The sequence below is a fragment of the Schistocerca americana genome, chromosome 1, assembly GCF_021461395.2.
Source record: "Schistocerca americana isolate TAMUIC-IGC-003095 chromosome 1, iqSchAmer2.1, whole genome shotgun sequence".
NCBI classification, from domain to species: Eukaryota; Metazoa; Arthropoda; class Insecta; order Orthoptera; family Acrididae; genus Schistocerca; species Schistocerca americana.
In genome coordinates this window covers 1,151,219,225-1,151,243,569 of record NC_060119.1, presented here as the reverse complement: position 1 = coordinate 1,151,243,569, position 24,345 = coordinate 1,151,219,225, and the positions used below count along the sequence as shown (strand labels likewise).

Sequence of the window (24,345 nt, the reverse complement as noted above, 5' to 3'; positions counted from 1 at the left end):
AACAAGAACGCAGCAATGCTTACACTTTCTCTCGTTACAGAACACCCCGTAGACACCACCTGTTTCATGACAAGGAGAATGCTACCGGTACTCAATTTCTCTTATTTTTCATAGATACATAATAGTTCTCGCGCTCTAATTCACATCAGACTGTGACCTGCTGATGTAGAAAACCGAGTGAAAAATATATTTGTGGTATTAATTTAATCGATGGAGAAACGTTTTGATATTTGTAATTTATGGGCGTAAATCTTCATTGCTTGGAGCGCTATGGAATATTGCTTTATTTAGTCACATTTCTTAAAAAGTTACACTTTCCGCGAATTGCGCCAAAGACTGGTATCAATGTAAATAAACTGTTTATATTCGTCAGGCAGTACGAACTAATATTTTTAATTCTGAGCACATGTGCAACAACAAACACGTTATGAGACGCGATGCCGGCGATGGTATACCAATTACGACGGTTTACAATATTCACTTGGTAAGAATATAACGATTACGGGGTTACGTTGTTTCCATAGTTAATAATGGTATACTTCTACGGCCACGTTACGGTGTATCATGGAGACGGTGTCACTTAAAATATTGTAAGTAAATAGTAGTTAATGAACAGAGTCAGCAACAGGTAACGCTGTTTGAAGCGAGACGCCGTAGGTTGACTGATTACCACTGACATCATCTTTGGCGAGAAAGTACATCTTTGGGGTAGACGAGAAGTGCTATTGGTCCCTTGAATATTTGCGTCTGCGAAAGTTTACCTGGTACTTTTAAATGGGATGTAACGTATATTAAAGGCCATCCAAGCATTCATCATGTTTAAACAGTTATTGGTTTAGTATTTTGGTCGTAGCGAGTCACGCAACCAGTAAGGGTTGTACGAAATTGAGTATTTACATATGGTTGGTGGTAAAATGAACGATTTTATCAAGTTTGAGAAGATTGGCGAAGGTATTGTATTATTCAAGAAAAGGTGGTGGTTGCGGCGGCCGGTGTCAGAAGGAAATCTGTAATATTTATTTTCAGGTACGTATGGAGTGGTTTATAAAGGAAGAAATAGGAAGACTGGCCAGCACGTTGCTCTGAAAAAGATTAGACTGGAAAATGAGGAGGAAGGCGTCCCTTCAACAACTGTCCGCGAGATTTCGTTACTTAAAGAGCTAACGCATCCAAACATTGTTAGGTGAGTAAATAGCGTTTCTAAGTATTGCCATTATTTTGAGTCAGTGGTGTACCGCTGTGCATTTGCGGTGTGATGGATAACGGCAGGGGCAATCGGTAATTAGACTGTTAAACGTGGGGCAGTAAATGATTGCACCGGGTCAGGTAGTGTTATAATACGAAACCAGGAAGACGAACTGACGGATAAGACTGTTGAAAATACCGCTTCTGTTGAGTTGTAATTTTGCCGCACTTGTATAAAAGTAAGTATATGTTTTGCCATGATAGTAATCCAGTTGGTTCGAAACCATGGAAAAACGCACACAAAAACATTAGGAATATAGGGTAGGGTGAAGTGACGACAGGGCAGGAAGTCCGACGGCATAGTCAAAGGAACCATGCCAGCATTCACCTTAGCGACAATGGGAAACCATGGAAAAACCGCGTCACACTAGCCAGTTGGGGAATAAACTCCAGTGCTGCCCAATGCGAGTCCAGTACATTACGACCGGAATGGCGATCTCGCTAAGTTCCTGGTTGGAAGGGGAATTACAAAACACTGCACTTTGAGCGCAACATGCGCAATAAGTAAATAAAGGAAAAAGGATTTAAAGAAAAAAAACTACTTAAAAAGTGGAAAAGCATGAACAAATTACATAACACTACAGAAAAATACAAAATGTATAGTAAGTAAATAGCTGTTGTAGGAAAAACATGACACTTTATTTAAAACACCCTTCAAAAAATAAAACACAAAAGCACATTATATAACACTCCATAGAGGTATAAAGCATGAGGAGCCAACAACCTGCAGACACTGTAACCATCACAGTTAGGTTGGCACCAGACCCTCTGTCAGCAGAAGTGTCGCACTGTATCTCAGAGGGAACATTAAATACAGTAGAAACCTCCCTTGTAAAGACAGATTGCATTGATAGTATATCATTAACTGAATCTAAAGAATCCAACAGTGAGTGCATTATAAGCTAACATGTTGTAGAAACACTTCTCAACAAGCAATGATTTTAATTCTGATCTAAAAAAGAAAAGAAAGCCGTTTCTGTCTCCAATCCCTCTATTTATGTTTGCAACATATTATAAAGAATGGCACCAAAGTGGCTCATCTGTGAGAACAAGTAGTTCTGACTTGTTCTATATATAGAGACCCAGACTTCCAAGTATTGACTGTTGTAATCCAGTTGGTTGGCAGGTCACGGAGTCTAGCTCTGGTCATACACACATTTGTATATGGACACGGAGGAAGCAGTAAACAAACACCCCTTTTTAAATAGGGGCTTTCAGTGAGTCCTATTCGATCTATGTGACAAGATTCAAATAGCCCTTTTCAGTAATATAAAAATTTCATTTTATGGACTACTAATTTTACCCCAGAAAACTATTCCACAATCTGTAAGGACAACCAAAGGTATGTGAGTATAATGAGAGAGAAAATCGGTTCTGCAGGTGGTGTGTGTGTGTGTGTGTGTGTGTGTGTGTGTGTGTGTGTGTGTGTGTGTCCCCCCAAAGTAAATGTGTTAATTTCATGTAAAGTATGGTACAAAATTACAATGCCATATATTCAAAATTGTGGATTAGGTGCATTTTTAAATAGTGTGCATTTTTCACTAATGTCCTTCCTTAAGGGTTGTTTCTGCGAAATATCTTTTAATTGCATAAATACCCTGTAGCATGTTCAGTATGTGCTGATGCATCAGAATTGTTGGCCCTAGTTATGACCATGATCTGAACGATAATATGCTGCTTAGCCTAGTAGACATGTTAGGTCGTTGCAAAGGTATATTATAGTTTTGCCCCCATCCTCTCCAACTCAGGCTTTAAGGAAGTGTTATGTCACATTACAGAGTGAGGTGATGCAGTGGCAAGATACTGGAAATCCCCCCCCCCCTCTCCTCTAAAAGAAAGGATAGCAGTTCAGATATCCATATTTGGGTTCTCCACTGAATCCGAACTTGTGTTTGGTCTCTAGTGACCTTGTTGTTGATGGTATGTTGAGCTCTAATCTTCCTTCCTTCCTTGACTTTCAAATATTTTTGCATCAAACTGCCCTAACTATCAGAAGGCTGCCTCTTTTTTTTTTTTTTTTTTTAACTTTTAGTAATAAACGTGTACAAGGGTAGGTCAGAAAGTAAATGACAATAATTTTGTTACCAAAAAGTTTAGTAGGTAAAAAAACCACACATGAACTCACATCTTTTACTGTTCTACATAGTCACCAACATTCTCGCCACATTTTTCCCATCGTGGTACCACTTTCAGTACGCCCTGTTCATAGAAGTCAGTTTGTTGGAGTATAGCCATGTGTCGCAAATCTTTGGCCAAACAGGAATTTCTTCATGGGACCAAGCAGATGAAACTGTGAAGGTGCAAGGTCCGGACTGAATGGTGGATGCTGGAGCACCTCCCACAACAAATATGGCGATACTTCTCATGAACAGGAGCAATAACATGGGGGCGAGCATTGTCATGAAGAAGTTCGACGCTGCAGCGTTAATGTTGTTGCGTTTGTCACGAAGGGCACGACACAGTTTAACCGGAGTTTCAGGACATGCTGCAGCATTCACAGTGATCCCCTGTTCAGCGAAGTTCACTACTAACACAATATGCATTTCCCTGAACATGTTCACAAGCAATTTCCTAGCAGATTGAGATACTTTGAATTTTTTCGTACAGTATGTTTCTACTCCATAGAGGCCTTCTTGGATTTGGGCATGTAGTGGTACACCCATGAGTTGTCACCAGTGACCGTTCGGAAAGTCATGCCTTCTTGTGGCGTAACGCTTTAAGTTATCCAAGCTTCGTCATCATTCGCTGGCCCTTGTGGTTGTCTGTCAGGTTCTTAGACTCCCAGCGAGCACTGACTTAATGAAATTTCATTATGTCACGAACAATATCGTACACCGCGACAAAGGAAATGTTGAACTGCTGTGATAAGGTCTGAAGTTCTACACTCGGGTCGTTCAAAATTGCTGCCTCAATGGCTCCGACATTTTGCGGGATTGCAGCTGTTAGTGGCCTCTCGGAGTGTGCAAATCACTAATGTTCACATGGCCCTCTTGGAAGAATGCACGCCACCTAGAGACATTGTTACGGTCTTCACAGTCATCCCATGCACGCCCCCTTTGAATTTCACTCGATTTATGACCTTTGGCTTACAAATATTGAGCTATGCTTTGTTGCTCTTCACCGTTTTTGTGTCACAGTTGAGGCTTCTCTCACCAGAGCACATGGAAACAAAATACCCTCTGTAGTGCAAACTTCAAACTATCACAGTGAAATTTCAGCATTCCAGCTCCAATACCAGGGGACAAAAAACATTATTGTGTTACTTTCTGATCTTTCATCGTACTTTGTAGTTATAAATTGAAAGGGGAAAGTTTATTATGAAATGGGGAGGGGTAGCTGTAGTTTATGTAAGGCAAGTTAACAGGGAGTGGGTGAGTGGAATTATTATTGCTGTTGAGTTTTACGTTGTATAGATGGCATGCACAGTGGTCAGATGTTGGCCAGACTTGGCTAGACTGTGAGAGTAAACACCCCCCCCCCCCCCCCTTCCCCACACCACCCGAGATCTTGATCGTGGCAGCAGACTGTAGCGTAGCCTGAGGTCTGTTGGGAGATAATGAAGTCTGTGTGAGTTGGTGAAGCTTACTAATGTGAGTCTGAAATAAATAACAGACCAGTCTATAGTGCAAACTGATGCCTGCACTTGTCATATATAACACACTTTTTGGTATAAGTGAAAACTGTAAGGTAAATTCAGAAAATCTGTATTATCAAATCTGAGTATTTTGGTGCATATTATATACCTAAGCCTAGTACACAAAGCACAAAAAAGTGTGTGCGGCAATGTAATCATTGCCTCAGATGTTAAATTATCTGAATCCTTTCGAATTCATAGATCATCCTGTGATTTATATACTAAATAGCTTAGGTTTGCATTGGCTTTTCGAATACCGTGCCAGAATTCATTTGGTGCTTACAGAACTCCCAGTCGAAATGAGAGCCTGTTGGGGTGGTTTTCTTTGCTGCTGGCAGTGCCTAGTGTTGTTGTTTTACTCGACTTTGAACTGTGGCTTCCCCTTCTCTGTGCCAGTAAATAAAGAGTGCATGAAAGTTCTCCCATGTATACCTTTCGGGGTTGATGCTCAAAGCAGTGATTATTGGAAACTTTATGGGATTTGAAACTTCCTGGGCAGTTTAAAACTTTGCATTGGACGGAAATTCGAATGTGGGAGCATTGCCTTTCACAGGCAGGAGCTCTGCTGACTAAGCTACCGAAGCATGATTCGCCACCTGTCCTCAGAGCATTACTTCTGCTAGTACGTGATCTCATATCTTCTAAAGGCCCCCAGTTTGAAGGAAGTTGGATATGAGTGCATATTCCACTGCAGAGTGGAAATTCATTTTGTTGGATTTTTTCCACTTTCCCTGCTGTATGTCGTAAGCAGTAGGTGCAAGATTAAGAACTACTGTTATAATTTTGCGGGGTTCATTTAGTGTTCATCACTCATATTTGTGTGTGGTGATTTTGTAGGAGATGGAACCAACACCTTCTGAAGCAGATTAGCGTAGAGAATGTTGTTGTATTTTGCCTTAGGTGAAAAACAAAGCATAGGGTTGTAGATACAGGAATACTAATGTTACTGTCAAAAATGCAATGTGTCTAGCATTCAACAACTACTATAGCAAAATCTTATTGAAAGATCTCACTAAACCTAAAGAAATTCTGGTCATCTGTGAATCTGTCGCTGGCACCGAAGTTGGTGTCCAGACACTCATGGAGGATGAAAGAATTAAAATTGATATTAGCAAAGCAGAAGTGCTAAATACAGTTTTCAAGTGTTTTTCTGCAAAGGAAATTCCAGGAGTACTCCCGCACCAATGTAAAGCCGAATGATTTACATACTAGTGTCAGTGGCATTGAGCAACGTCATTAGCTCTCTAAAATCTTAGTTCTGCAGGGTATGATGGCCTCTGTATTAATGTATTCAAAGTGTGCAGACAAAATATCTCTGCACATTGGTCTGCAGCAGTAAATAATATAATAGAATCAGGCACCATCCTACACAGGCTAAAAATAGCTCAGGTAACACCAATCTTTACAAAAGGAGACAAATTCAAAATTCAAAACTACAGACCAGTCTCAATACTTCCTGTCTTTTTTCCAAAATAGTTGTCATATACAGCAGAGTTACAAACTTTCTCCAGATGCACAACCTAATGTTTGAAAATCAAAATAGATTCTTAAAATTTAAATCAACTAGCACAGCAACTGCTCAGTTAATTGAAAGCAACATGTTGCTGGTGTGACAGAGAGGAGTGGCATTTGCATAGTGTTTCACTGCTAACAGACAGGCAACTCTGCATGAAATAACTGCAGAAAATCAACGTGGGAGGTACAACTGAGGTATCAGTTAAGACAGTATGGTGAAATTTGGCATTAATGGGCTATGGCAGCAGATGACCAATGTGTGTGCCTTTGACAACAGCATGGCATCATCACCTGTAGCACCTCTCCTGGGAATGTGACCATATTGGTTGGACCCCACACAAATGGAAAACCATGGCCTAGTCAGATGGGTTACAATAGGTTGGTAAAAGCTGATGGTAGGGTTAGTGTGTTGTGTAGACCCCACGAAGCCATGGACCCAAGTTGTCAACACGGCACTGCAAGTAGTGACTCCACAATGGTGTGGACTGTGTTTACATGGAATGGACTGGGTCCTCTGGTCCAACTGAACTGATGGTTTACGTTCAGCTACTTGGAGACTATTTGCAGCCATTAATGGACATAATGTTTCCAAAGAACAATGAAATTTTTATGGATGACAATGCGCCATGTCACTGGGCCACAGTTGTTCGCAATTGGTTTGAAGAACATTCTGAACAATTTGAGCGAATGATTTGGCCACCCACATTGCCTGACATTAATCCCATCGAATGTTTAAGGGACTTAATCAAGATGTCAGTTCATGCACAAATCCTGCACCACCAACATTTTCTCGGTTATGGACAGCTGTAGAGGTGGCATGGCTCATTATATCTGCAGGGGACTCCCAACGACGTGTTGAGTCAGTGCTGTGTCGAGTTGCTGCATTACGCCAGACGAAAGGTCGTGTGACACAGTATTAGTAGATACCCCAGGACTTCCGTCACCTCTGTGTAAATTGGATGGTCTGCAGTGACGTATGCAAAGGTTAAAGAATTTCATTAAAGTATCTTTTATTAAGGTAAAGCCACACAAAATATTAATGAAATGTGAACTATACATTCAGCCTTTTACATACAGCCCTTTATAAAACTGCTAAATAATTTCAGCTGCCAAGGATTCTTCCGGGTTGTATGGCCGTGGCGCATGGAACTCTTCTATCCCTGACGTTTCATCCAAAGTTACATTGGACATCTTGGGAGGTGCTCCTGGTAGTGCTGAGTCTTGCCAACTGACTCAGCACTACCAGGAGCACCTCTGGAGATGTCTAACGCAGCTTTGCGTGTTAGAGTGCTTAATAGGCACAACCTTTTATTTCAATAACAGTGTAGTGTACAGTACCGCCATTGCTATCGACCGTTGTATTGACCCTTGTATTGTACAGGCTTTTGTTTGTTTGGTTAGAACAGCTCAGTGTCAGACCATCCGTGAGAGAGCACTTCGATTTCCTGCTGCTAATAAGGCAAGTACACTGTTTGTTTGTTGCATATTTTTACGAGCTTAAAACAGGAGCGACTACAGTAATGGATAGGAACTGATTGTTGTGTACAGATGCTAGCTGAATTGGCGACCCTTCGCTCACAGCTCCAGGCTGCGTTGGCTTCCGTCACACAGCTTGAGGCTGCTGCAAAGGGGCGTCACTGTGGGGATGCGGGGGATGTTGAGCACGTACCACGTTTCCTCCGATCGGTCGACTGCTGTGACTGCCTCGGGTACTGCTTGCACTGAGGTTGACCCCTCGCCCGTGGTCTGGGAGATCATTTCAGAGTCTGGCAGGCAGCAAAAAACTTTCCGAGGGGCCGATCGTAGGACCTCCCTAGTTTGTTTGATGAACAGGTTTCGGGTGTTATCTGTGGCGGCTGATGTCTCTGAGCTGGATGCAATCGTCCACTCTGTTCCAGAGGAAACTTCTCGGCCCGCAAGGTCTGGGTGTGCACAGAGGGTGGGTTTGCTGGTAGTTAGGAGCTCCAACATTAGGCGTGTAATGGGGCCCCTTAGGAACATGGCTGCCAAGGAGGGCAAGGAAGCCAGTCTGCACTGCGTGTGCATTCCGGGGGGAGTCATTTCGGATGTGGAGAGGGTGCTTCTGGATGCCATGAAGAGCACAGGATGCAGCCAGCTGCAGGTGGTGTCGTTACCAATGACATGTGTGGCTTTTGATCAGAGCAGATTCTGTCTGGTTTTGGGTGGTTAGCAGAAATGGCAAAGACTGCCAGTCTTGCTTCTGAGATTAAGGCGGAGTTCACCATCTGCAGCCTCGTCGATAGAACCGACTGTGGTCCTTCGGTGCAGAGCCGAGTGGAGGCTCAGGCGGTTCTGTGACCGTGTAGACTGCAGATTCCTTTACTTGCACCATCGGGTGGTGGGTTTCCGGGTTCCACTTAATAGGTCAGGAGTCTACTACACATAGGAGGTGGCTACCTGGGTTGCGGGGGCTGTGTGGAAGGGACTGGGTGGTTTTTTAGGTTAGAGGGTCTCAGGGAACCACAGAAGGGGCGTCCGTCTAAATGTGGGCAGGTAAAACACAGTAAGGTAGTTGTAGAAACGATTGGTATTGTAGTTGTAGAAACGATTGGTATTGTAGTTGTAAATTGTCGTTGCTGTGTTGGGAACAAACCAGAGCTACAAGCCATAATAGAAAACACTGAATCTCAAATAGTTGTAGGTACAGAGAGCTGGGTAAAGCCGGAAATAAGTTCAGCCGAAATTTTTTCAAACACTCTAACAGGGTTCAGAAAGGATTGAGTAAATACAGTTGCTGGTGGAGTATTTATTGCTGTAAGAGGTAGTTTGACTTGTAGCGAAATTGAAGTAGATAGTTCGTGTGAAATAGTATGGGTAGAGGTTATACCTGACAATCCGACTAAACTATTAACTGGATCATTTTACTGACCCGCTGGCTCAGAAGATATAGTTGCTGAACAGTTCAAAGAAAGCTTGAGTCTCATTTCAGATAAGTACCCCGCTCATACAATTATAGTCTGTGGTGACTGCAAGCTACCCTCGATATGCTGGAAAAATTATATGTTCAAAGCCGGCAGCAGGCATAAAATGTCATCCGAAATTGTACTGAATGCTTTCTCAGAAAATTATATTGATTAATTTGTTCACGAGCCCACTTGAACCGTAAATGGTTGCAAAAGCATACTTGACCTCTTAGCAACAAATAATACTGGACAAATAGGGAGTATTGTGACGAACTCGGGGATTAGCGACCACAAGGCAGTTGCTGCTAGGCTGAATACCGTAACACCTACAACCATCAAAAAGAAACGCAAAGTGTATCTATTTAAAAAAATTGATAAAAATGATCTTAACGCCTTTTTCAGAGACAGTCTTCACTCCTTCCGATCTGATCATGTAAGTGTAGAAAAGTTGTGGAATGTTTTCAAAGAGACTGTATCGACAGCAATTGAGAGATATATACCACATAAATTAATAAATGATGGTAATGATCCACCATGGTACACAAAATGGGTGAGATTGTTGTTGCAGAAGCAACGAAAAAAGCTTGCCAAATTTAAGAAAATGCAAAATCCCCAAGATTGGCAAAATTTTGCAGAAGTTCGAAATATAGTGCGGTTCAATGCGAGGTGCTTTTAATAATTTCCACAACAAAACTGTCTCAGTATCAGGCAGAAAACCCAAAGATATTCTGGTCATACATAAAGCACACCAGTGGCAAGGCGCAATCAATACCTTCACTGCGTGATAAAAACTGTGAAATCACTGATGACAGTGCCACTAAGGCAGACTTATTACACAGTTTTCCGAAACTCCTTCACCAAAGAATACCAAGTAGATATATCTGAATTCCAATCAAGAACAAGTGCCAAGGTGGGAAACATAGAAGTAGATATCCTTGGTGTAACAATGCAGCTTAAATCACTTAATAAAGGCTAGGCCACTGGTCCAGATTGTATACCAGTCAGGTTACTCTCAGAGTATGCTGATAAAATAGCTCCCTATTTAGCAATTATATACAATCTCTCGCTCACAGAAAGATTTGTACCTAAAGACTGGAAAATTGCTGAAGTCACACCAATACCCAAAAAGGGAAGTACGAGTAATCCGCTGAATTACAGGCCTGTATCAGTAACGTCTATTTGCAGTAGGGTTTTGGAACATATACTGTATTCGAACATTATGAAGTACTTAGGAGAAAAAGATTTATTGGCACATCGTCAGCACGGATTCAGAAAATATCGTTCTTGTGGAACACAACTAGCTCTTTATACTCATGAAGTAATAATGCTATCATCAGGGGATGTCAAATTGATTCCATATTTTTAGATTTCCAGAAGGCTTTCGACACCATTCCTCACAAGCAGTCTTCTAACCAAACTGTGTGCGTACGGAGTATCACCTCAGTTGTGCAACTGGATTCGTGATTTCCTGTCAGAAAGGTCACAGTTCGTAGTAATAGAAGGAAAATCGAGTAAAACAGGAGTAATATCCGGCATTCCCCAACTAAGTGTTAGAGGCCCTCTATGGTTCCTGATCTATAGTAACAACTTAAGAGACAAACTGAGTAACCATCTTAGATTGTTTGCAGATGATGCTGTCATTTACCGTCTTGTAAAGTCATCAGATGATAAAAACAACTTGCAAAATGATTTAGATAAGTATCTGTATGGTGCGAAAAGTGGCAATTGACCCTGAAAAAAGAAAAGTGTGACGTTACTAACATGAGTACTTAAAAAACCAAATTTCGATTATGTGATAACACACACAAATCTGAAGGCTGTAAATTCAGCTAAATACTCAAAGATTACAATTACAAATAACCTAAATGGGAACGATCACATTCATAATATTGTGAGTCACTGACAGAACACTTAGAAGGTGCAACAGGTCTACTAAAGACACTGCTTACACAACATTGTCAGCCCTACCCTGGAGTATTGCTGTGTGGTGTGGGATTCGCATCAGGTGGGACTGACGGATGACATCGAAAAAGTACAAAGAAGGACAACTCGTTTTGTATTATCGCGAAATAGGGGAGATAGTGTCACAGACATGATACGTGAATTGGAGTGGCAATCATTAAAACAAAGGCATTTTTCGTTGTGACGGGACCTTCTCATGAAATTTCAATCACCAGTTTTCTCCTCCGATTGCGAAAACATTCTGTTGCCACCCGCCTACATAAGGAGAAATGACCATCACAATAAAATAAGAGAAATCAGGGCTCGCACAGGAAAATTTAAGTGCTCGTTTTCCCCGCGTGCCGTTCGAGAGTGGAACGGTAGAGAGACAGCTTGAAGGTGGTTCATTGAACCCTCTGCCAGGCACATTATTGTGAATAGCAGAGTAATCACGTAGATGTAGATATGCACACCAAACATGACAGATGCCATTTTCTCACGCGGATCTGGTATTTACGCCAGAGGGAATTGTTGATTGGTCGTATATGTCTGTTTTGGTGTTGGAAAAAAAAGAGGCACCAGCTGTTCCACTTTCCCTTTATCTTATGAGGAGGACTGGCTCTGTTAATAGTGTTTTAATTAGTGTTTCCAATGCCTTCAAATTTTGATCTTCACTCAGCTTCTTTGTTAGTGTTACCAAATGAGATATGCATGCACATTACATGTAGTGTTCACCTATATCAGATAGAGAACCTGGTGTACAGGTTGCCTTACATGCGTTTATGTATTTTTGAAAGAATGTGACAGATGCATGTATGTGTAATGCGAGTGTAGCGGTCTTCATATCAAGTTACCTACAGTTTTTCGGCTATGTGAATGTATTTACGTCATGTGATGTTGAATATTTTGTCACTTTAAAACTGACTAGCCACTGATGATGATATATGTTCTCTGTAGGCTGGAAGACGTTATTATGGAAAGTGGAAGATTGTATCTTGTTTTTGAGTATTTGGATATGGATTTGAAGAAATACATAGAGCGGCTTGGTGATGGGAATTATCTTGCACCAGATGTTGTGAAGTCTTATGTGTACCAGGTAAGAGTAACCAGTTTTTTAATTGATGAAACAAATTATTATATATGTCTCCTCCAGTTTTTGATAATTGTGTTCATAAACTACGCCTGTTTTGAAATTTCGGAGGAAGTAATTTTGATGGAAGTGCACAAATATAATTTGTTCTAAAAGGGTCAGTAATATTATTACTAAGAAGAAAGTTAGAGAGTAATAATTTTTCATCCATAGTGGTTAGGCCATTGTTTAAAAGCTTTTAGTAAAATACAACTGAGTTATAATTACCTGATTTTTGAAGGTAACTGGTCATTATGTTGCCACTTACTCATGAGGAGGTTACACTGTCGGAATGGCAACCTATTGCACATTTGCTGTGGGACCCCAATCAATGCTGTGAAGTATTGTTTGTGTCGCTGCACTATGTATACCAAAGCTTGTCTCCCAGCACACATTGTTACCCTTGAGATGGATTTATTGTTGAGTGCCCATAAAGCTGTGTTTTCTTAGCTGCGGGAATTTCCTGCAGCGTGCTGTGTAAAATGCGGGCGAGATCCTGCTGCTCACATGCAAACATAAGAGACTGTTTTCCTATAGTGCAGACAACACAGTGCTGCTGTAGGCTCTGCCTGCGAGAAAAGCTTGTGTGCTTCGGGAGGAGTCTGTCCCGCACATCGCAGCGATTTACTTGGCCGGAGGAATGCGGGGATTTGAACTGGTAGCAGCAAGATGACAGCTCCACTGTTTTTTGTGCGCACTGGCAAAAACAGACAATTTTTAAGAGTTTTTTTAAGAGTTGTTATAGAAACAATCATCAGAAATGTTGGCTGACCGCTTCTCCGCCTCAGAGGATGAGCAACTTATCAAACAGGTTTCCGAAAGCCAATTTTGTTGATAATGGCTGATGTCGAGTGGAAAAATTAAACAAAAAAAAAAGACTTAATTTGGTCAGAAATCAGAAGAAAAATGAATAAAACTATTTGCGAGTGGAACAGGGTTGGAGACATCTGATAGTGGTACTGAAAGTACCCTCTGCCACACACCGTTAGGTGGCTTGTGAAGTATGATGTAAATTGTATTTTATTACGTCCAATGTAATACATTTTGCCACTCAGTTACAGGAATTACTTCTCAGTTTGTTTTCAACTAACGAAAGAAAATAATGAAACTGGTAGAGTGTGAATCTGAAAAATGTCATAAACTTCTCCGCATCGTCGAGCAAATGTTTTGTAACTAAAATTTTATATGATTCTTCTTCACGATGCAATAACATTTGTCGCATTGCATTGTGCTTCCTGAGTACTCTTTCCAATAACATACAGTCCTCTTCCCTAACTTCCATGTACTTTCGGAATGCGAAAATTAACAGTTTTGTAGCTCGAGCACTGAACTGCACGTTTGGCATTCTATGTCTCTGCTGCTGCTGCTGCTGCTGCTGCTGCTGCTGTCGTGCTGCACTGCCCCAGGCCTACCAGAAAGCTCCTCGCAGTGTGCAGGAAATAGCGCCGCAACAACGAACCTCGCGAAACTGCTCTCGTCTAGGAGAAACTATAGCACCCACTGACTTCCAACAAACTGTAAAAATTATTTCAAACCTTTCCGAAACTTTTTCTTCCTTTCACACTCCCACAAAAAATGTGACGGGAAAAAGTTTGTCGCTTACTAAATTTTGGACGTTGGTTTGGTAAAAGTTCTGCATCAAATGTTACATGTATTACTTCTCTGTTACCAACCCTATTGACGAGAACTTTTGCAGACGTTATTGACATATACTACAGAACGCAACTACAAGTTATGTTGTATGACACTTAGTTTAGGAGATATGGTGTGATAAATATCGAGTAGTGCAAAAAATCAACTCTTCTTCACGTCTTAAATATTTATCTATTTCAATAGCACAAAATTTTTATTGAGTTAAAGAAGAAAAAGTTTCAGGGGATAGTTCTTGTATCACTCTATCAGGTGCAGTTGCCAAATTCAAAAAAAAGTGTTTCATTCTTTAGGTTCTGACGCGCACCGTGGTGCGCGTAGGAAAAAGTTTCGCGCAGCACCCTGCAACCCGCATGACACAGCAGAAAATGCAAGCGTATTCTGCAACACACTGCAACAAATTCCCGCAGCTAGGAAAATGTAGCTTAACAGCATTATGTGGAGCACGCACCTCGTTAAAAATTTTGGCAGATGAAATAGTTGTAAAGCTTGATTACATTGAAACCTCAAGCTTCAAGTGTCTTCATTTTATTACCTCCTTAATCATTTAATAGCTTATTTTATGCATAGGTGCTTCATCCTCAATGGTCAATGTATCCTCTATGCAGACTGGTGATGTACAGTGAACATTCTTCATTACTGTGTAGATTTTAATATCTGAACTGAAATTTAAAAAAGTTCACTAGATTATGAGTAGTTTTGTGTAAATGTAACACATATTACTGTAAATGAAGGAAGTTCAAATTCTGCACCCCAATAAGACATCTCTTTGCAGATGTTTTTCCACATGCATGTCCAGTACTGCACTGGTCTTCGCATTTGTTGAGCTCGACATAAAATTTCGGAAATGCCTTATAAGCTGAGTGCCCTTTGGCGTTAAAGGTTGACATAAAGCTGATGCTGTTTGTGTGAAGAGCACATGACTATGGCTATCTGTTCTAGATAATCAGGAGTTTCAATCTGCTCTTTATCATAGCCATCTTTCTGTGCGTGGAATGAAGCTTGTAACCTCCAGTAAATCAGTAAATGGTGAAAGAGAGGGCGAGGTGTGTGTGTGTGTGTGTGTGTGTGTGTGTGTTTTCTGCAAAGCTGATACATTTTATTAGCAAATTTGTTGAAACAAAGGTTGAGAAGGGTGTTTGGGGCCTACTTTGTCATATATTAATAGTTATGGCTGTGGTTGTAGTGTAGATGTTTCACTTGAGGATGACAGTTTGTTCCTTAATCTTTCACAATTCTTCTGACCTTGACTCTAACAACCAGTTATTTAATGTTTGTGAAAGAACATACATTTGAAGAATCCTTTTTAATCTGCCCTTATAATAAGACAACATACACACGAAAAGGTTACTGTAGCAGGGACTTGGGCTAGAATGAAGCAACTGCAGAGTTTGCCATTTTTTGTTTTCCTGTCATCTGATTTTGAATACCACAAATATTCTTGTGGCAAACCTAACCTAGATTATGGTAGGACAGTGAGATATATTTTTCATCTTGACACTCCTGGCACATGCCAGATCTACAGAGGTTTCCAGTGCAGAAGTGAACTAAGTCTAGTGACAAACTGGTGGACCAAGTTGTAGATGAAAGATTACATGAGCCAAATGACAGATGTTTATAACAAGGTAGTTCTAGTGATGTAGTGCCATCCTCCTGTCACAGTGATTAGCACACTGGACTTGCATTCGGGAGGACGACGGTTCAATCCCGTCTCCGGCCATCCTGATTTAGGTTTTCCGTAATTTCCCTAAATCGTTTCAGGCAAATGCCGGGATGGTTCCTTTGAAAGGGCACGGCCGATTTCCTTCCCAATCCTTCCCTACCCCGAGCTTGCGCTCCGTCTCTAATGACCTCGTTGTCGATGGGACGTTAAACACTAACCACCACCAACCATCCTCCTGTCATTCAGTTAGAAAAGGAATGTTTTATACTTAAAACTACCTAAACTTGGTTTAAAAAGGTATAAAATTTTCTCTACTTGCGCAAAAATGTGTGAAGGTTAGGTCATATGTGAAAGTGAACTAAGTACATTATAGTCTGCTAAGGTACTGAATAGTATGTATGTCAGAATTATACATTAAAGTACACGCACCCATCCACAGAGATGCATTTGTAAGTGATTATTACAGCTATTGAACTGAAAGAACAACTTGAACATTCAGAGTGTAGGTGGCTCCCTTAAGCATGTATGAATTAAAAAAGATCTTTGTTTCAAATGCACATCTGCTACCAAGAAACACGCAAAAACTGGGACATATTTCAAATAAAAACTAAGCCTCTAAGTGACTTGGACAAGCCCCCTCAAAATGGGAAGGCTTCACAGATGTGAACTGAGGAAAACAACTCCATCGACAGGTTGGTCTTTAAAGCACAACAATGCAAAAAGACAGGCAGAAAGCTATAAAAGATTAATGCACTAGACTGACATTTGATGCACAAACGACAGTTTCAATCCCAAAAGTTCTCATTGATACTGTTTATCACAAACTTCATCTTCCATGCTTCCTTGTGGAGTATACGCAGTTTGAATGTATCTAAAGGCAGATCCACACATGTAACTGCCCGTTTGACAAGCATGCAGGAACAAGCATGTACGTCTACACGGTTCAGGCAAGCTTGTACAAGAATTGGTTTGTTTACGAGGAAAATCTAGCTCAGATGACAATGCACTGGCTTTGATAGCCTTTTGATTTTGTTAGGAAAAAAAGGAGTAGTGGAGTAAAGAGTAGATAAAGAAATGAAAATACTATTCCCATATTAACTATTAACAGTAGACTTGCTGCGGAAGCTGCCTCATGGTATTGCAGTTTTTCTTCTTTTTTTTTTCTCCATGTAATATCGAATTCTTTGACTTACTCTTCATTGCAGTATATCCTCTGTACACAATGTAATTTAACAGGACCAAATAAAAATCAAATCACTGAATGCTTGCACTAGCCTTCCTGTTCTTTGTACACATGCTCAAGCATGATTACACTTGAATGCTTGCCAAAGCACGCTTGTGCATGCATGCTTGTTGAGCATACAGTTAGTTACATGTGTGGCCGCCTTAAGGGAACTATGGAACTTCAGTACGAGGGAATAGCAGGTGAACCACTTGATAAGATTGTTATTTGAAGCCCGTAAATGCTAATCCTATAAAACTGAACTGTATTGCTGTGGTCACTCATGTGGTCGCTAAAATAAAAGTATCAAACTTGTAATGATTTTAATGCAAATAGAGATTCTGCCCAGCATATCAAAGATATGAATGATCATTAATACCAAACCACAATTACATGACCAGTTACACTGATTTTAGTCACAGAGAGCAAGCAGAAATGCAAGCAATACATTAACAGTTCACAAGAAATTTGAAAAATAAAATGTTCAGAGTTAAAAATAAAGTTTGTAGTGGAAATGAAAAGTAATGATTTCTTTAACATTGGAAGATTAAGTTGAATTAAAAAACAGGAAAGATAGAGGAAGAGACTATAGCCTGGATGAATACAGGATGCATCACAGTCAGTGAAAATAAGTCGAATGCTATACAAGTAAAGTACACACATGACATTGGTGGTGGTGGTGGTGGTGGTGGTGGTGGTGGTGGTGGTGGTAAGTTTTACGGTAAGTTTCACCAAATAAGGGGTTGGTCAGCTGAGTGTAACATTGCTGCCCTGAACTTTAAGTATACCAGGGAAAAACTACTTAAGAATGTAAAGGTGAAAACCTTAGCCAGCATTGTGTTCCATTTCCCATTTTCACCAAGATTTTTTTACATGAATTTACTAATTGCTAATCAGAGAGTTTGAGACTACAGTGATGAAGGAATGTCTGAGTTAGTGAAAATCCTCAAAATTCAATCTAAAGACATTGTCACTTTAACCGTATACAACATAGTCCTTGAATGAAACATGACTGTTGAATGGGTAATGTCTGTGATGACAGTGTTGTTTAATTTTCATTGCACTTACTTGTAATGACTGTAATTTTTTCAGGTCTGTAATGTGGTTTCTGTACATTACAATTTGTACAGAAACCAGATGGCAGTTATAAGAGTCGAGGGGCATGAAAGGGAAGCAGTGGTTGGGAAAGGAGTGAGACAGGGTTGTAGCTTCTCCCCGATGTTATTCAATCTGTATATTGAGCAAGCAGTAAAGGAAACAAAAGAAAAATCGGAGTAGGTATTAAAATTCATGGAGAAGTAGTAAAAACTTGAGGTTCGCCGATGACGTTGTAATTCTGTCAGACAGCAAAGGACTTGGAAGAGCAGTTGAACGGAATGGACAGTGTCTTGAAAGGAGGATATAAGATGAACATCAACAAAAGCAAAACGAGGATAATGGAATGTAGTCAAATTAAATCGGGTGATGCTGAGGGGATTAGATTAGAAAATGAGACACTTAAAGTAGTAAAGGAGTTTTGCTATTTAGGGAGTAAAATAACTGATGATGGTCGAAGTAGAGAGGATATAAAATGTAGACTGGCAATGGCAAGGAAATCGTTTCTGAAGAAGAGAAATTTGTTAACATCGAGTATAGATTTAAGTGTCGGGAAGTTGTTTCTTAAAGTATTTGTATGTAGTGTAGCCATGTATGGAAGTGAAACATGGACGATAACTAGTTTGGACAAGAAGAGAATAGAAGCTTTCGAAATGTGGTGCTACAGAAGAATGCTGAAGTTAAGGTGGGTAGATCACGTAACTAATGAGGAGGTATTGAATAGGATTGGGGAGAAGAGAAGTTTGTGGCACAACTTGACTAGAAGAAGGGGTCGGTTGGTAGGACATGTTTTGAGGCATCAGGGGATCACCAGTTTAGCATTGGAGGGCAGTGTGGAGGGTAAAAATCGTAGAGGGACACCAAGAGACGAATACACTAAGCAGATTCAGAAGGATGTAGGTTGCAGTAGGTACTGGGAGATGAAGAAGCTTGCACAGGATAGAGTAGCATGGAGAGCTGCATCAAACCAGTCTCGGGACTGAAGACAACAACAACAACAACAACAACAACAACAACAATGTGTGTTAGTTGTTTGAAAATGAAATAAATAACATTGAATGTATGTTAGGAATCTGAATGTCATTTACTCTCCTCAGTACCCAGTGGTGTTTCTATTCATTAACTTTTTGAATATTAGTTATCATGCTATCAGAATAGAGAGAAGCTATTTTCTCTATTGCTGTTGGCTGAGTAACCACTTTCATAATGCGACATTACGAGATGCCAGCTCAAAAAGCGAGAGAGAGGGGCGAGTGTTCTGATAGTTCATGACTACTGGCCAACCTGGCAAGAAATGCAGGCGGACTGTGGGTGAGGGCCAGGGTGTGGTTTTTTTTTTTTTTTTTTCAATGCGTGCAGTTTGCTAAAGGCTGAAGAGAGGCGAAGGTGATTGAAATGAAAGAGAAATGTCATATTGTCAACTATAACTGTTAAGCTCCTGCAAATGTGATAGCAGCAAAATTAAACACCAGAAAGATCAGTGCTGAGACAGGCTCATTGCAACTTCAAGCATAATTCTAAGATTAATATTAAGGAATTGAAATTGCTTTAATTATAATTGGTTATAAAAATCAATAAAAACTGAACTACTGGGGCAGTCATAAGGAGTATAAAATGAACTCTGACGACGTCAGTAAACACGACAAGAAGCTACTTTTCAAGTAGTACATGTGTATAAAGAAGTACAGAAGGTTTTATTAGAAGTTAATATGCAGGTGTGCAAGTACTAAAAATCTTCCACAGTTACATGTAGTCGGAGGGTAACGCAAGTTTCCCAGATCCTTTTGTAATCTTGTTAGTGTATGAGTAACCTCAATATACCATTTCATGTGTGTTTGTAATTTTTAATAAGTTTCACATTGCAAAACCCCATGTAAGCATTTTTCATGGACTTTGTTTACAATTTTTCTAATACTTTGGTATTATTTTTAATATGTGGTCATAAAATGACTGCAATGAATTTAGCTGTAATGTAATGTTTGGCATTTATGCAGTTCTCTTTGTATAGGAATAGTGGTCAATATTTGTCTCAACTTGGATTTAGTAGTGTCGCATCATGGAAAGTATGTAAGGGCAAGCTGTATGGTGTATGTGCTGTTCTGTTGGTAGTCTTTGTGTATGAGGTGATTGTTGGCGTCTCCTTTGTGTGATTGTGTGGCCAGTCGGCCACCTGGGTTAAATACTTAAGCTTTTCGTTAGATGTCAAGTAATTTTGTGAATGCTTAGACTTAACTTTTCACTGCACTTGCCTTATTTGACTCTGTTTTCAGTGACTGGTTTTGCACGACTGTACCAGAAGCTTCAACTTCAATTACAGGATTTAGGCAGCTGTAAACTATAATTATTGCTGCAGTTGCTATTTATATTCAGGATAACAAAACTTAAGTTTACATCACAATTGATAGAGGTCAATTACACTTTCAGGTTTTGAATCTTTGCTGTAAAATTTTTATGAATTAATGTACAGTTAAATTAACTTTGCTCACTCATGTGTCTGTTTGATGGTGTACTTGTAGTACACATCATTTTTAGGGTTCCTTATCTCAGTCGGTAAAAATGGAACCCTTATAGGATCACTTTGTTATATCTGTCTGTCCGTCTGTCTATTAAAAACCAGTTTTCTAAGGAACGGGTTGATGTATCAAGCTGAAATTTATTACATAATAAGATCTATGGTCAATTAGCAATGCCCAAAAAAATTGAAGCTATTAAGTCAATGCAGTCAAAAGATCAGCCTTTTGTCACAATTTTGATACTCATAAACTCAGTCATCAAAACTTCTTGTTGGCCTAGAATCATGAAATTTTCCAGGAAGAAAGGTTTCACAGTGCAACTAAAGGAACAAATATCTGAAAATTGTTAATTTGTAATTATATCACACAAAGTAATTTCTTGTGTCATTTGTTATCAGACTTCAAAATGAAAACTAAAACATTCTCAAAAATCTTAGAATTTCCTGGATCAATATCTTGCCAATATCGATGTTGATAACAGGCAAAAATCATGGAGACTATCTATTCCCAGGCTGAATGAACTGTCTATATATATAATTAAGTCTTTGTGGAACCCTTGGTGAATGAGTCCTACTCAAACCGGCTTCTCCCCCCCCCCCCCTCCCCCTCCCCCATTTTGAAACTGCATTTTGTGTTAGGCCATCACACACATACATGGACATTATTATATAAACATTGATGTAGTTTAAAATATAACTTTCTTGTTTAGTCACCATCATTAATCCTTCAGGATTTAACCAGTCATTTCATTTATTTTCACTGTCTACTTAAAAGGGTTAAATATCAATTTTGTATAAACTGTATGGGATTCAAGGGACAGTTCATGACCAATGCCTCTTATGACGAGTTAAGCCAAAAATAGGTCCCACATTGCCCATACTGATTCTGGCCTATAAAACCGCCAGTTAGCTCATAAAGTGTTGTGAAGTTTTTTTCTACAGAGATGCAGTTTGCCATTTGACATTAGAGATAATATAACAGTGTTTGGCAAAAATTCTTATCTGAAATTTTGTTTTTCAGATCACATTGGCTGTGCTGTATTGCCACAAACGCCGAATACTGCATAGAGATCTGAAACCACAGAATTTACTTGTAGGACCAAACGGAGTCATTAAAGTAGCTGATTTTGGATTAGGGCGTGCTTATGGCGTCCCACTCAGAGTATATACTCACGAAGTAAGTTGTCAGGCTTGAAAAGGGAATACTTTGCTAAGTCTGTATAATTAGTATTAATTAGAGCAACACTGCTCAAAGAAAGTGATCCTTCTAAAAGTGATATATAAAGATCCCTCTTGTTGTGCTGCTATTCACAATATTTGGTAGGTGAGTATTAAGTAAAAATTTCAAGTCAAAAATATTTATTTACATTATCCACATCTTAATGTTGTGGTCCTTACAAAATGATAGGTTTGCAGTACAAGGTTATGTTAATCTATGCTTATCTGGTTAAATTGGAGGTGTTGAAGATTGTTAGTCATGTTTAAATATTTGTGTCAGCTACAGAAGCCCTGAGGTGACTAGAATTTTTTCATATTCTGATATTGTTGTGAGGATTTTGCTTAACAAAATGTCGTGATAAAACTTATTTCTCTTATAGTTCTTCTTTTATTCACACAAACCAAACTTAACAGCCCTCCTGACTGATCGACATGCTAGTTCTCTGACTGACCGTCTCATTTTCTCCAGTCGCAGCCATGATCCCCTTTATAATCTCAACAGTACTTGGTACTTAGTGTTGCTGTTATCAGAAAAACTTACACAAAATTATTGAAGCATGACATTACACTAAGCAGAAAACACGTTTATATTGTTTATATAGTAATACCCTGGACATACACGATAGGTGGGGCTTAGCGAGAACGGTGTAAGTAGAATTTGCTTAAGTTGGTGTTCAATTTTGCATATAAATGTTCAATTGGGACCAGACACTAAAGAAAACAATGTAATTTGGAAGAAATATGTTTCACAAAATGTTTGACAGTACAACAGAATATATTAAGTTACAGTATTATGCACTGCAACATTGTAAACCGAAGTTATTGTGATGTAGAATGCTTCGTGAAATCTAACCACATTGTCTGAAGTCAATTTTTTTTTTTATTTTCTCTCTTCTCTTGCAAAATTTCCTTGTAGCACCCTAATAAATTTTTTATTCCTCATTTTGTTACAGAAATGGGAATTTCTCTCAAGTCTCTTTTTGCTGAATTTTTTTATGAACTGGGGTCTTCTATAAAGTCTGCAACCATAATTTGATCTTCTGACTGTACTGGGTCTAAAGAATCATGTTGTTCAATGCTTTGCTTTTGCACACACATTACTATAAGCTCTTGAATTGTCAGGTCCTGATTGTGTGAATTTAGCAGTTCTGGATCATCATCGTGATCCACCTCTAAATTTGTCTGCCAAGATCGACCACTTCTTCAATCATGTTATCAATTTGATCATGACCTGGTGCTGATCCCCTCTGGGTTTCATTGTGGAAAAACAGGACACAGTTTTTTCCAGATGCTATTTAAAGTTTTTTTTGTGAAGTTTCATTCTCACAACATCTAAAACATTGAATTGTTTCTGAAGGTCTTCAACTGAGAGCTCATTCTTTTGTGCCTTAGGTTCATGTAGATGCGCAAACGGTTCTCTCTTGTAGTAAGCTTTAAATGTTTTAATGACTCCCTGGACCATCAGTTGAAGCAAGCTGGTTGTATTCTCTGGTAAAAAATACAACTTTCGTGCATGGGTAGAAATTATAGTAACAGGAGGAAGACTTGGTGCATTATCGAGTAATAGCATCATGTTAAATAGAATTTGTTTTAATTGACAATGACATTTGACTTCATGTATGAAGCGATGACCAAACCAGTCCTTGGAAAGGAAAACTGTTGTCCAGGCTTCAGCATTTGACTTCCAAATGTGGGCAGCCCAGTTATAGATGTATTTTTTGAAGCTCTTGGACTTTTCGAGCTATGAACTGACTTGCGATAAGTTCTTTTAGGCATCTTGTTCCAGAACCTACCAGTTTCATCTGTGTAGAATATGGTTCGACTGATATATCCGGCATATTCTATCATTGCCTTGAGTTTATCTGGATAGAGTGACAGTCATTTTGTTAGTGCTTGTTGCTTCTCCACTTTCTGTGATGCTGTGCCTTGTGAGTTGGCTAAACCATCCATTACTAGGCTTAAACGTTTCACCTTGGCTGCCTGCCCAATTTCTTTGAATCTCTCAGAAATGTGCTTAGCTTAAAAGCACAACATATTCTGATCAAAAGGACAATTTTAACTCCTTGATTATTGCACCATAATTTTAACATCATTTCTACCTGAGCAATACCACCATGATGTTCACGAATGATATTTGATTTCAGAGATTGAGAATTTTTCACAGCTTTAAGAATTTTTTCTTTGCATTTTATTGTTGTTCTGACTGTTGATTCTTGTAGGCCAGTCTTCTTTGCCAATTCATAAATTTTAAATTTTGCATCAAAGCCTTTAATACTATTAAGTTTACATTCCATAGCTAATGATGGAAATGAATCAGTTCCACTTTATTTTAATTCTTTTCATCAATTCCAATTATTCTTTATAAAATGGGCTATCCATCTCGCATTTAAACTAGATATTAATATGTTTACTTCGTGAACAATTGTTTGCATCATCTTATAAGTTCTGAACAAAAAAATTTTCTATATTGTCTCAACTGTTGCTAAACAATTAACAGCGTAAGTTGAAAATAAAGACAGGACTATAAATATAAAATCTCTTAATACAAGTAGAGTGTATTATGATGTTCAGTAATCGTACATATTGTATACTACAGC

General features: G+C 39.4%; 1 protein-coding gene across 1 annotated transcript in view; it reads left to right on the top strand.

The window, feature by feature from the left end:
* The first annotated feature begins 727 nt into the window (after positions 1-727).
* LOC124551414 (cyclin-dependent kinase 1-like) overlaps positions 728-24,345 on the top strand; it is a 46,270-nt gene continuing 22,652 nt past the window's right edge. Inside the window, exons 1-4 of the mRNA XM_047126439.1 lie at positions 728-951; positions 1,027-1,183; positions 12,217-12,355; positions 21,552-21,707. Coding sequence (XP_046982395.1) covers positions 900-951; positions 1,027-1,183; positions 12,217-12,355; positions 21,552-21,707 — 504 coding nt within the window. The 5' untranslated portion in view covers positions 728-899. The remainder of the gene's footprint in view (positions 952-1,026; positions 1,184-12,216; positions 12,356-21,551; positions 21,708-24,345) is intronic.